Source organism: Bison bison, unplaced genomic scaffold (genome assembly GCF_000754665.1).
Source record: "Bison bison bison isolate TAMUID 2011002044 unplaced genomic scaffold, Bison_UMD1.0 scf7180017864500, whole genome shotgun sequence".
Classification (NCBI taxonomy): Eukaryota; Metazoa; Chordata; class Mammalia; order Artiodactyla; family Bovidae; genus Bison; species Bison bison.
The window spans coordinates 5,297,451-5,310,918 of NW_011495059.1; the positions used below are offsets into that span (position 1 = coordinate 5,297,451).

The 13,468-nt window shown below is 46.4% G+C and overlaps 2 protein-coding genes across 10 annotated transcripts in view; both read right to left on the reverse strand.

Annotated features, from left to right (window-relative positions):
* Positions 1-9,899, reverse strand: part of ACTR5 (ARP5 actin-related protein 5 homolog (yeast)) — a 46,088-nt gene extending 36,189 nt beyond the window's left edge. For all 9 annotated transcript variants that reach the window (XM_010829151.1, XM_010829154.1, XM_010829150.1 and 6 more), the window contains exons 1-4: positions 9,192-9,899; positions 6,814-7,043; positions 3,632-3,801; positions 536-753 (exon numbers count right to left, since the gene is read on the reverse strand). In XM_010829151.1, coding sequence (XP_010827453.1) covers positions 536-753; positions 3,632-3,801; positions 6,814-7,043; positions 9,192-9,590 — 1,017 coding nt within the window. In that variant the 5' untranslated portion in view covers positions 9,591-9,899. The remainder of the gene's footprint in view (positions 1-535; positions 754-3,631; positions 3,802-6,813; positions 7,044-9,191) is intronic.
* Positions 9,900-12,444: 2,545 nt separating this feature from the next.
* The window catches only part of SLC32A1 (solute carrier family 32 (GABA vesicular transporter), member 1), an 8,545-nt gene continuing 7,521 nt past the window's right edge, over positions 12,445-13,468 (reverse strand). The window contains exon 5 of the mRNA XM_010829241.1: positions 12,445-12,697. Within this exon, the coding sequence (XP_010827543.1) occupies positions 12,445-12,697 (253 nt within the window). The remainder of the gene's footprint in view (positions 12,698-13,468) is intronic.

Consider the following 13,468-nt stretch of genomic DNA (forward strand, 5'->3'; position numbering starts at 1 on the left):
AGCTTCACACCACAGCCCTCCTCTCCAGCTATCTCTGGGCTCCCACTCATCACCATCTCAGTACCACCTGAGCAGGCAACACTCATCTATGTGGACAGATGTAAGACTGTGAGCTTCTGGGCGGGCCAAAGGCAGGAGAGGGGCTAACAGGAGACGGAGGGAGCCTCCTGGGCTGCTGGGTGCTCTATTTCTTGATCTGGATGTGGCTACGTGGTGCATTTCAGTGGTGAAAACTCACTGAGCTGGACCCTTAAGATTTGTGTGCTCTGCATCACGTGTGCCACACTTAAGCCAAGTTAAAAATCAAACAAAGGGGACTATAAGGATAAAATACATCAACAAGGCCAAGTGCGAAGCTCTTGCAGCAATTCCTGCTGCTACAAGGTCCTCCACACACGTCATCTCTACACGGATGATCCCGCTAGACTCCTCCTGGACTTCAGGGTGGGGGGGACTGAGATGGCTGACGCGTTGCACAGCTGGGGCAGAAGCTACAGGAAGAACACTCCGGGACCCACCCAGGGGTCCGCATCACCTGCACATAGAGCAGTCGGTCCAGCCGCTCCTGATCCAACTGCAGCTTCTCCTCCCTTCGCCGGGCGTTGAGCTCCTGCAGCCGCCGCTGCTGCTGCTGCCGCCGCTCCTGCTTCTCCTCAGAGGTCAGGGTGCTGCCCAGAAGCTTGCTGGAAAACGGGAGCTGCATCTTGTGGACGTTGTTCTCATAGTAATCAGGGCACCGCCATTTCTGCAGCTCTTCAAAGGAAGCGTTTCGGAGTTAGGAGATGGGAACACCATTAGCCCTGAGATTAGAAAGGTGGGACCAGGGTCCCAGGTGCAGGGGAAGATGGAGGAAGCATGGTCCCCCCGTTTCTGAACCCACCAGATGGACAAAATGCAGCAGGAAGACTGGACACGATGCCAACACACCTGCTCTGAGAAAATTGGTAAATAAAGCTTTTCAGACGGAAAGGATCTCACCTGGAGCACCAGAAATGAAGGAAACACAACTGAAACGGTGAATGGACTCTATTAACCTCCTCCGGAATTCTTTACAATATGTTTGACAACTGAAAGTAAAAACTGTGACAATGTCTGATGGGCTTCCCACGTATGTAGACGTGACACAGAAAACAAGTCCGACACAAAGGAGGGAGGACACAGGGGCCTCTGGAGCGCTAACATCTCCAGGGTCCACTTGAAGTGGCAAAAAGGAGACCCTAAGACTGTGAGAAGCCAGTTAACTGTCACCTCTTGAGCAACCACTAAAACAAAAAACCTACACAAGAGAGATACAGTGAAAAACACAACAGACAAATTAAAATGGAACGCCAAAAAAACCGGGGGGCCTAAACCCAGACACAAGAGGGACTGAATTCACTGTAAGTGGTTTTATCAGCTAAAAGACAGAGACTGAAAGAAGGGATTTTTAAGGAAAGGACCTGTTAGAAAACTTGCTTTGAATATAATGTTTTACGTACATTAAAAGGCCAGGAAAAAACCCACCGCACAAGCACCAATCGAAAGAAAGCTCAAGTGCCTATACTCACGTCCAAGTAGACTTCAAAGCAAAGAAAACTGCAAGGGATAAAAAGGAACATTACATCATGGTACAAGATCAATTTGCCAAGAAGATGTAAAAAAGGATGACTACATAAAAGACCGATTTGCCAAGAAGATGTAAGAATCCTAAATGTGTACCTAACAAGAGCGCTTCAGATACTTGAAAGCAAAAACTGACAGAACTGAAAGGAGAAACAGGAAAACTCACAATTCTCCCTGGAGATTTCAACACTCTTAATAATCAGTACAGCTTGATGGACAATGAAGCTGGGTTGACAAGAACTGAACAAAACCAACAACCAGCGGAACCCCCATGACATCACAGACTACTTCATCTAACAACAGCAGGACTACCTTCTTTGCAATTGTACACGGAACATTCGCCAAAACAAACCATGCCTGGGTCCTAAACCAAACCTTCACAAATCTAACTGATACCAAGGAAAAGAAGTTCTTTGGCTATGACAGAATTAAAGTAGATATAAAGCACAGAAAAATAACTAGAAAGTCTCCAACACTTGGCTATATTCTAAATAATCAATGGTTGCAAATAAAAAAGGCTTAAGGGAAACTTAAAAATATCTGAACTCAATAAAAATTAAAATACACCATATCAAAATCTATGGAATGTAGATAAAGGACTGCTGAGAGGGAAATTCAAGCTTTAAATGCCTATATTAGAAAGAAGTTATGATAAAAATCTAAGCTTCTACCTCAAGAAACTAGGAAAAAAGGGCAAAGTAAACCTAAAGCAACTAGAAAGGAAGAAATAATAAAAAGAAGACATCAATAAAATTGATGAAACTTACACCTACATCTATTAAAGAAAATGAATTCCTTCAGAAAAATAAATCCCCCAGGCTCAAACAGTTCTGCTGTAGAATTCTAACAAACATTAAAAAAAAAAAAAAAATCAACTATTTACTCAATCTTTTCCAGAAAGCAAAAGATAACACTTTTCAGCTCATTTAATAAGACCAGCATTGCCATGATCCCAAAACAAGACAAGGACAGTAGAAGAAAACTGCAGATCAATATCCCTTATGAATACTGACACAAATACTTCATAAAATTTACCAAATTAAATCCAGCAATATATAAAAAATAACACAAAGAAACAAGTAGGGTTCAAGGCTAGTTCAATATCTGAACAGCAATCCTTATACTCTCTTAAATGAATAGTCCAAAGCACAAACACCACAGGATCATATGAGATGCAGAAAAAGCATTTCACAAAATTCAAAAATCCAATCATGATAAAAATGATCAGCAAAACTTGGAACAGAGAGGAAATTCTTCGATTTGATAAAGAGTAAAAACTCACTGTATTTCATAAAAATTCACTGCATTTCTATACAATAGCAATGAGCAACTGGAAACTGAAATTTAAAATAAGGAAAGAAATAATTTAGGCATAAATCTAATAAAACATGTACAGGATCTATATGCTGAGAACTATAAAATGCTGATGAAGGAAATGAACAAAGACCTAAATAAATGGAAAGACACATTATGTTCATGGATTAGAAGCCTCAACATAGTAAAAAATGTCACTTCTCCCCAGTCTGGATCTAGCATTACATTTGGATTTATATTTAGAAGGTTGCTGTTTTTTATACAAACTGATCTACACATTTAACGTTCTTTCAATCACATCCCAACAGAACTTTTGGTAGATATGGACAAACTGACCCTATCATTTAAATGGACAGGCAAAGGAACTAGAATAACCAAAAGAATTGTGAAAAAGAACGAACATATGAGACTTATCACCCAACTGAAAAGTTTTTGAAGAAAATAAATATCAAAAAATGGAAGAGGACACTACGAAGTATTAAGTGTAAAAAAGTGGGCAAAGAGGGAACTCCCTGGGAGTCCTGTGGTTAGGACTCTGCGCTGTCACTGCAGGGGGCATGGGTTCCATCCCTGGCTGGAGGAAGATCCTGCACGCCACACCTCGTGGCCAAAAAAAAGCCTGTCAAGAGTGAGCAAGACAGTCATCCTGGGAACAATTTAAGAAACACCCCCAAAGACAACACTCAGAAGCTGCAGGCAGACGTCCTCTTCGTACCTTCCACGTAATCCTCAGCAATGTAGCTGTGCTCGTGTAGGATCTCCTCCATGCGGCTGAGAGTGATGGCAGCCAGGTGCCCAGGATACTTCAGCTGCAGGAGACGCTGGAGGTAGCCAGCTGCCTGGCTTCCTCCCAGGTTGATGCGCTTGCAGTTTCTAGCATCTAACCTACAACCGAGAAGTGGAAATAGCGCTGAAACTTTGGCAATGTGGAGGAAAAAATACGGAGCAGGTGGACAAGGGGGGATGATAATTTAATACTGAGGAAGAAACTGACTGGTAGGGGAAAACGAAACAGTTGGAAGGGACTTTAAGTTGCCTTGGTGCAACCTCTGACCCAATGCAGGCATTCCTAGACCACATCCTGACAGACACATGGACATTTAACTTCTGGTGTGGTGTTGGACAAGACTCTTGAGAGTCCCTTGGACTGCAAGGAGATCCAACCAGTCCATTCTAAAGATCAGTCCTGGGTGTTCTTTGGAAGGACTGATGCTAAAGCTGAAACTCCAGTATTTTGGTCACCTCATGCAAAGAGTTGACTCACTGGAAAAGACTCTGATGCTGGGAGGGATTGGGGGCAGGAGGAGAAGGGGATGACTGACTCGATGGACGTGAGTCTGAGTGAACTCCGGGAGTTGGTAATGGACAGGGAGGCCTGGGGTGCTGCGATTCATGGGGTCGCAAAGAGTCAGACACGACTGAGCGACTGAACTGAACAGTCTCAGAAGGAAACCAGGTTCAAAGCAAAGAACATGCTCTCTAAAGTCAGACCCTCATGTTACTTGTCATGTACTTCTCAAACTGTGGTTCCAAGGCCACACATCCTGGAATTAACTGGGGACAACGTTTAAGGTGACAATCCCCAGGACCTGTCTGCTCCGGGGAGGGCCTAGGGGTATGCACTTTTTCTTTTTTGGCAGTGCCACATGGCATGTGGGATCTTAGTTCCTCAACCAGGGATCAAACCTAAACCCTCTGCAGTGGAAGCTTAGAGTCTTAACCACTGACAGCCAGTGAAGTTCTGGGGATATGCATTTTGACAAGCTCCAGTGTACCCCTCCCCTAGACACACACTTCTACTTATGCAAACACATTAAGTAACCACATACACACTGGCTTACTGGAATCTCCTTAGAGTACCAGGTTCCTCTCACATGAAGTGAAGGGGAGGAGAACCAGAATAACTTTATAAATTCTCAGTGTGAGAAAAGGAGAGGAGCTGGGCTCTAGGAACTTGCTGTGCACTGAAATGATGCTGCTATATCACACCTCACCAGCAGGTGCCAGCACAGAACAGGACATGCTCCAATCTGATCCTAGCTTCCAGGTCAAATCATTTTCTCTCAATATAAAATAACAATATTATTTTTAATTTCTGCATATTCTGGTTACATAAGATAGAAAATTCTGTAAAGCAGGAGTGTTTTGGAATGCATAACTATTAGTTTTTTCTTCATAAATGTTTGTACAAACTTCAAGAGAAATTCCCACAACAGGGCTCAATAAATTCATCACCCTTTATTTTCACTTAAATATTCAGATTGTTTTACAAAGTGCCATCTCCTACATTATCTCATTTCATTCTCAGGGTAACCCTGAGAAATCAGTTTTTCCCAAGTCTATTGTTAGGAAACCAAGTGAAGAAGTTAAGTACCTCATCCTTAGCAGGGCTGCAAACCCAGGCTTTCAACTTCTCTCCTTATTTACACACTCACTCTACACAAAGAGAAACCTTCTCAGGAGAGCATGATGCTGGCCTAGTCTCTCTAATTTTTAATTGAAGCACAACTGATTTACAATATTTCAGGTATACAGCAAAGTGATTCAGTTATATGTAACATATGTATACTTTTTCAGATTTTTTTCCATTGTGCTTCCACTGGGCTTCCCTGGTGGCTCAGATGCAAAGAATCTGCCTGAAATGTGGGAGACCTGGGTTCGATCCCTGGGCTGGGATGATCCCTTGGAGGAGGGCATGGCAACCCACTCCAGTATTCTTGGCTAGAGAATCCCCCATGGACAGAGGAGCCTGGTGGGCTACAGTCCATGGGGACACAGTCAGACATGACTGAGTGACTAAGCACAGCACGTATATATACTTTTTCAGATTCTTTTCCATTGTAGGCTAGTATAAGATACTGAATATAATTTCGTGTCCTACACAATAGGTCCCTGTAGTTTATCTGTTTTATGTATATTGGTGTGTCTCTGATAATCCCCAATTCCATATTTATCCTTCCCTTCCTGGCCTAGTCTCTTTGAAGTGAAAGTGAAAGTTGCTCAGTTTGGTCCAACTCTTTGCAACCCCATGGCGTATACCCAGGCCAGAATACTGGAGTAGGTAGCCTTTCCCTTCCCCAGGAGATCTTCCCAACCCAGGGATTGAACCCAGGTCTCCCACATGCCAGGCGGATTCTTACCAGCTGAGCCACAAGGGAAGCCCAAGAATGCTGGAGTGGGTAGCCTATCCCTTCTCCAGGAGATCTTCCCAACCCAGGAAAGGAACCAGGGTCTCCTGCATTGCAGAAGAATTCTTTACCAACTGAACTATCAGGAAAACCCCCTGGCCCAGTCTCTTTATCAGACAATAAAAGCCCAACTATAAAATAAGAACACATTTTAAACATGACAGAAACTACCCTCAACTTTTATACAACTTGGAAAAACAATCTACTACATACCTATTATGTACCATACTTGAAAAGAAAGGTCTAAATAACTGTCATTAAAGAGCTTTAAATAAAAAAGCAAAATAGCACTTAATAAAAAAAAGTGACTCCAGAACACAACAGTATAAATTAAATTTATTTAAATAATTTACTCAGAACATTTTTATTGAGTGCCTACTACCTACAGATACTTGTGTTAAGCTATCTATTTCACTCTAAGAATAGTGAGTTTCACTATTAGTGAGTTTCACTTTCAGAATCATACAATTACAGAATTACAGATTTGGACCTCAGAGACCATCAACCCCAACTCAAGCCAGGAGGTCACAAGGACAGATGGTGAAGTGACATATCTATACTCACACAGTGAGGGAGGTCAGAGTTAAGCCCAGAGGTCAGTTCATGGTCCTGTACTTGCTCTTTCCACTCCACCTTTACAGTAGGTGCCCAATAAAAGTTTCCTGAATGCTTCTCAAAACAGCACTCAAATGCCATAAGTACAACTCACCTCCCTTCTAAGATGGGTAAAATATGTGTACACTGATATCCAGATGAAATGATGAGCCCGCTGGAAATCATGTTCTTTGGGTTATTGTGGTAGAAGCTGAAGAGGCTGTCTATCCCGTAGGCAACCTTAGGAATCCCGTAGCACTCAAATAGAAGCTCAGACATCATCTGTCGTGAATACAGTGGGGTGCACACGGCTTCTGTCAAAACTATGGGATGATCAACACAGCCCTACTTTGAAAGAAAAGAGCAAACTGTTAGGTGCTAAGAGGATACACTTTTCAAAGCATAAAAAGAAACAAAAATCCTTATTGCAAGGGCTGAATTGGCTTTTGGTCTCCAATCAAAACACCTGATCAGAAGCAATTGAGAAACACCCCTCTTCCCTGGAAGTTTCTTTGGAAAATATGAAGTAGGGTCAGTCGTGTCGGACTCTTTGCGACACCACGGACTGAAGCCCAACAGGCTCCTCTGTCCATGGGATTTTCCAGGCAAGAATACTGGAGTGGGTTGCCATTTCCTTCTCCAGGGAATCTTCCCAGGGAGCGAACCCGGGTCTCCTGCATTGCAGGCAGATTCTTTACCATCTGAGCCACCAATGTTCATAGTAACTTAAGTCAGTTCAGTTCAGTCCAGTTACTCAGTCGTGTCCAACTCTTTGCAACCACATGGACTGCAGCATGCCAGGCTTTCCTGTCCATCACCAACTCCCAGAGCTTGCTCAAACTCATGTCCATTGAGTCAGTGATGCTATCCAATCATCTCCTCATCTGTTGTCCCCTTCTCCTCCTGCCTTCAATTTTTTCCAGCATCAGGGTCTTTTCCATGAGTGAGTTCTTCGCATCAGGTGGCCAAAGTATTGGAGTTTCAGCTTCAACATCAGTCCTTCCAATGAATATTCAGGACTGATTTCCTTTAAGATTGACTGATTTGATCTCCTTGCAGTCCAAAGGACTCTCGAGAGTCTTCCCCAACACCACAGTTCAAAAGTATCAATTCTTCAGTGCTTTCTTTATAGTCCAACTCTCACATCCAAACATGACTGATGGAAAACCATAGCTTTGACTAGATGGACCTTTGTTGGCAAAGTAATGTCTTTGCTTTTTCATATGCTGTCTAGGCTGGTCATAGCTTTTCTTCCAAGGAGCAAGCATCTTTTAATTTCATGGCTGCATTGTCAACTGAAGTCAAGCCCCATCCAAATTGTGAGCCAATCATCTGGCTCTACAAAACAGCTCCAGAATCCAACTGCTTCTTATCACATCCACCATTCCTTCCTCAACTAAGTTACCATCATCCCTCACCTCAGAACTGCAACAGCCTCCTAACTGATTTCCCTATTTCTACCCTATGACTCAGGCCAGTTCATTTTCCATATAGCAGCTATAGTGATCCTTCTGAAACAAAAGTCACATCCCTCTCTCGTTCAACACCCTGCAATGACTCACTATTCCACTCATAATAAAAGCCTACAAAGTGTGTGACCTCTCTGGCTTCTACTTATTGAAGTGAAGTTGCTCAGTCGTGTCCAACTCTTTGCAACCCCATGGACTGTAGCACACCAGGCTCCTCCATCCATGGAATTTTCCAGGCAAGAGTACTGGAGTGGGTTGCCACTGCCTTCTCCTGGGGATCTTCCTGACCTAGGGATCGAACCCAGGTCTCCCTCATTGCAGGCAGATGCTTTACTGTCTGAGCCACCAGGGAAGACCTTGTAAGTAAGACCTTCCACTTACTACCCTCCCCTCACTCTGACTGTCCTCAATTAGGATTAGGGCAAACTCTTGCCTCAGGGCCTTTTCACTGGCTGTTCTGTCTCTCCGGATTATTATTCATTCCGATATTCACAAGGCTTGCTCCCTCAATCGTCTGCTTTAGTCCTTGCTCAATACACCACCGTAACCCTGAGTCCTCTCCCTACCCATCTTACTGAAAAGCTGTAACCCTCTCCTCTCCTCCGTCTATCATGCCGTAGAATCTACTGCTTAATTCTACTGTTTATTATCTTCCTTTGCATACTAGAACGTCTTTCCATACTAGCTCCATAAGCACAGGAGATTTCGTGTTATGTTCCCGGACATATTTCAAACACCCAGAAAAGTCCCCATTGAGAGTGGGTGCTCAACACATATCTGTTAATAAATAAATGCACTAACAAACAAACCCAAACAGATGCTCCAAGAGAAAAGGGCGTTATTTTGTTCACTGCCATATCCCAACCGCCTAGCACAGGACTTACCTACGTTAGGCGTTTAATATTTGATAGACTGACCGAAAGACTAAATGACAACTGGAGCGACTATCATCTCTCGGAGAGCGGAGTGACACGGGACACGACCACACCCCTCTTCTCAATCCTAACCCCACCTCGCCTGTCACCTGTGAGGAGACACCCAGATGCTGGAAGCTGTAGTCAAGCAGCAACTCTTGAAGCTCCAGGTTCACCGGCACGTTGCGGTCGAAGGGCGATCGCAGCATCCAGCGCAGCGGCTCCAGGCTGCCCAGCGCGTTCCCTACCTGCGGGCCCGCCCCGCCCCGAGCCCCACCCCGCCCGCGGGCGCACACAGCGCGGAACTGCAGCCGGGGCTCGGGGCCCGGGTCCGGTCCGGGGCACGCCCAGCCTGCGCGGGCCTGGAACGACCCATTGTCCAGCACCAGTGGCACCGGGAGTGACCCGTGTGCCACCGGGCCGGCCTCCAGCACCGGATCTGGCGCGGCGCGAGCATCGCGGAACAGAAACACGTTCGTACCCAAGCCTGCAGCAGTGGCCGCCGCCATGTTGGAGCGCTGCTGGCTCCGCCCCTCGTCGCGGCGTCAACCACGGCGCGAGACTCCGCCCCCGACGCAGCGTGCGCTCCGCCTTCGCAAAGAACCGCTGCTCCCTCGAAGTCTCCGGTGTTCTTGCCCTTTAATCCCAACCGAGTTCTCAGCAAACTCGCCGTCAGTAGCCCAGGCCTCCTTCGGGGATCGCTAGGCCACGCCCACCCTTTAACCTTGCTCCCAGCTTTCGACCTGTTACTACCCTTCGCACTAGCCGGGACTCGCTAGCAAACCCCGCCCCGAATGCGTAAAGCCATCGGTCCCAGTCCGTTCCTTGCCTCCCGAACTAAGCTGAGCTCCGCGGGGCTCCGCCTTTCCGCCTAGCCACGCCCCATTTGCCTTCTGTCACCTTCTTTCACCGTTGACTCCTCCCCACGTCCACGTGATATCTTTGCCTTCTGTCAAGGAAAGAAACTGGGGGTTAGTTGACTACTCGACTTCTTGACCAAGGAGTTCGCTACTCAGGCGTGTTCATTTTGTTCATTCATCAGGTCGTTCACTTATGATTTGTGCACTTTTCTGCAGGTATGTTAGAAGGAAACATGGTGACTCAGACGGTAGAGAATCTGCCTGCAATGCAGGAGACCAAGGTTTGATCCCTGGGTCGGGAAGATCCCCTGGGGAAGGAATTGGCAACCCACTCCAGTATTCTTGTCTGGAGAATCTCACGGACAGAGCAGCCTGGCGGGCCACAGTCCACGAGAGCCATACACAAATGAGCGACTCTTTCTCTCTCTCTCTCTCTTTTTTTTTTTTTTTTTTGCACATGTATTTTATAATACAATATAAAGTTTCCCAGGTGGCGCTAGTGGTAAAGAACCCACCTGCCAGTGCAGGAGACCTAAGAGGGTTTGGATCCCTGGTTTGGGAAGATCTCGGTGAAGGAGGACATGGCAACCCACTCCAGTATTTTTGCCTGAAAAATCCCATGGACAGAGGAGCCTGGCGGGATACAGTCCATTGGGTCGCAAAGAGTCTGACACCACTGAAGTGATTTAGCACATAAAGTTTTAAAATAGATTTATTAACTCCCACAAGTCTATGGGACTTTTACCTTCTCACAGATCTCAAACACTGCAAAAAAAGACTGCTAAATGTTAATGTTAATGTATATATTCTCTTTTTCTCTTTTGTGGTATAATTCCCCTACATGGTCCTCTAGCTTGTTGTGATCTTGTGACTCAGTTTTGGCCTTTTGGCCAATGGGGGGGAAGGGCAGGGAGGAATGGAGGTGATGTCATCTGCCCCCTCCTCAGTTTTAGCTGTAAAAGGACTTGGGCTCCCTCTCCCCTGCCCCATTTCTCCCTTTCCACCAGGCAAGATAACAAGAATTAGAGCGCCTGCTTTGACTGTACCCTCCCAGCCCTGGAGCACTTAATTTTGAGAGATAAAAGCAAGTAAATTATAAAAGGTTCAGTTCAGTCACTCAGTTGTGTCCGACTCTTTGCGGCCCCATGGGTGCAGCACACCAGGCTTCCCTGTCCATCACCAACTCCTGGAGCTTACTCAAACTCATGTCCATCGCGTCAGTGATGCTATCCAACCATCTCATCCTCTGTCCCCCCGCTTCTCCTCCACCTTCAATCTTTCCCAGCATCAGGGTCTTTTCCAATGAGTCGATTCTTCGCATCATATGGCCAAAGTATTGGAGTTTCAGCTTCAGCATCAGTCCTTCCAATGAACACTCAGGACTGATCTGCTTTAGGATTGACTGGTTGGATCTCCTTGCAGTCCAAAAAATGGTTCTGTAATAAACATCCTTATGGAGAGATGAGACCCCCAAACATTCTCAGGAACGTCTAGGAACACTTCTAGGCCAAACAGGGAGCCAGTATAGCAGCAAAATCAGATGAAAGGTGTTGCGTTCCAACATAAGTCATGATCTCACATCTGAAGGAATCCACCATTAAACAGAGAAAGCAGAGCAGAGCAGAACACAGAAGATTCAAGTGAATGTAAATTCAAGGACTACATCTTGAATTATACACCTGTGTATACTAATGTGGGAAAATCTCCAAGATACATTTTTAAAAGAAATGAGTGCAATTTATAGAAACTCCCTTTAAGAAAGGTAGGAGGGGGGTGGAGTGTAGAAAATATATAGTATTTTGCTTGTATTTTCATGTGTGAATAGATAGACAAGAAACTAAGAGTTTGCCTGTAAAGAAAAAGGACAAGGTGAGTGGGTCAGGCGTGGGAGATCTTTTTCACTGCATACTTTTTCACTTAGTTTTGATTTTTTAATCTTGTAAAAGTATTACCGTTCCAGGAAAAAAAAAAAAAAAGAGCACTATGTATAAAGGAGGTAGACTGGATTATTGCTCCCAGTTCTTCACTTCTCTGTAATGCCATGTGACTCTGTTGGGCCTCTCTCACTGTAGACATTGATATTGAACTTGGCCATGGGATTCACTTTTAGCCAGTGGACTATTAGCCAAATGTGATCTGAGCAGAGGCTTTACCTGTGCCTGTGTGGCTTAGACTGCCCTCTCATCATGAGTCATGAGAAGAGCATGCTCTGAGTCTAAAGAGGATGAGAGAGACACATGGAGCAGATCCAACACAAACTGCAGCCTGGAACTAATTCAGCCAACCTCCCTCCTAAAGTTGAGTTGTGACCCTCTTCGCTTCCTGACTGGTGTCCTTGGAGCCCAGTTGACTCCTTTCTTCCCTCCAAAGCCCCTAGAGTGGAAAACGTCTGAGTCCCTGGGGTAGGGCTTGTCATTTAATAAAATACGTCCCTGATTAGCATCCTTCTATTGTTTGGGAGGAAGGGAGGCCCTGAAAGTATAGCACTAGAGAAAAGCAATCATTATGCACTGGGAAGGGAGGTGAGAGAGTATGGAGTGGCCGGGAGGCAAGAAGCATTGAGAATGCTGAAGGTGGAGAACCTTGTGAGCGCCGGCAGCTTTGCACTCTCAGAGCTAGGGGGCGCGGCAGAGCGGGCTCGGGACACGGTGGCGGCTTCCTCGCGAGGATAAGGATCTTGGTGGTTCCCAAGCCACCCAGCTGGATGGCGGTCCGAAGCGCCCGGAGCCAGGATTCGTCGTAAGAGCAGACAGGAACTGATGGGGGGAGAGGATGGAGGGGACGGGTCCTGGAGGGGATTCCCTCGCTCCTCAGTTCGACTCCCGAATGAACCTTGCCGACCCTTTCTGCCTCCTTCGAATTCGGATTGCGAGCTAACAGCGGACCCCTGCAAAAAACTCAGCTCTCTTCAGCTTCCACACATGCACTTTATGTTGTGGGTTGGGGGAGGCAGAGATGGGTCTCATCTTTCATTTCTCCCGTAGGCCTGAATGCAGGCCTGGGGATGAGTGTTTTGCCCACGACGGGGCAGGGTTTCCCTTGGGGCGCCTAGGAGCTTGGCTCTCGGCCTCGGTCCTTCAGGGCCCAGGTGGGTGGAGGGGGGTGGGGCGGCGGGGGGACGATTTAGGGGGATGACCCGGGCTCCGGGGAGCTGAGCACAAAGCCCGGAGCTAGGATGCAGTGCAGCGGATCCAGGCGGGTCCGCGGAGGTGGCACCCGCTGTCCAGGGCGTGCTTAGTGTCTCATTTGTCCTTTCAAAGACGGGAAGGACGGAGCTGGTGCAGCGGGACACTCCCACCTTCCCTTCCACTGCAGAAATCCGGGCTTTTTCTGAAGGCTATGGACCGAGCTCCGATTCAGAGAGCACCCAAGGGTGCGTGGACCCGCCGAGGAGCAGCGAAGGTGGGGCAAGCTTCCCCGGCCTGGGAGACGTCAGAAGGTGTAGGAGGACGGAGACAGAGGTGGCCAGGAGGATAAAAGGGGGGAATGAAAAGGAGAGAGACAGATCCAGCCAGTAATCAGTTCCC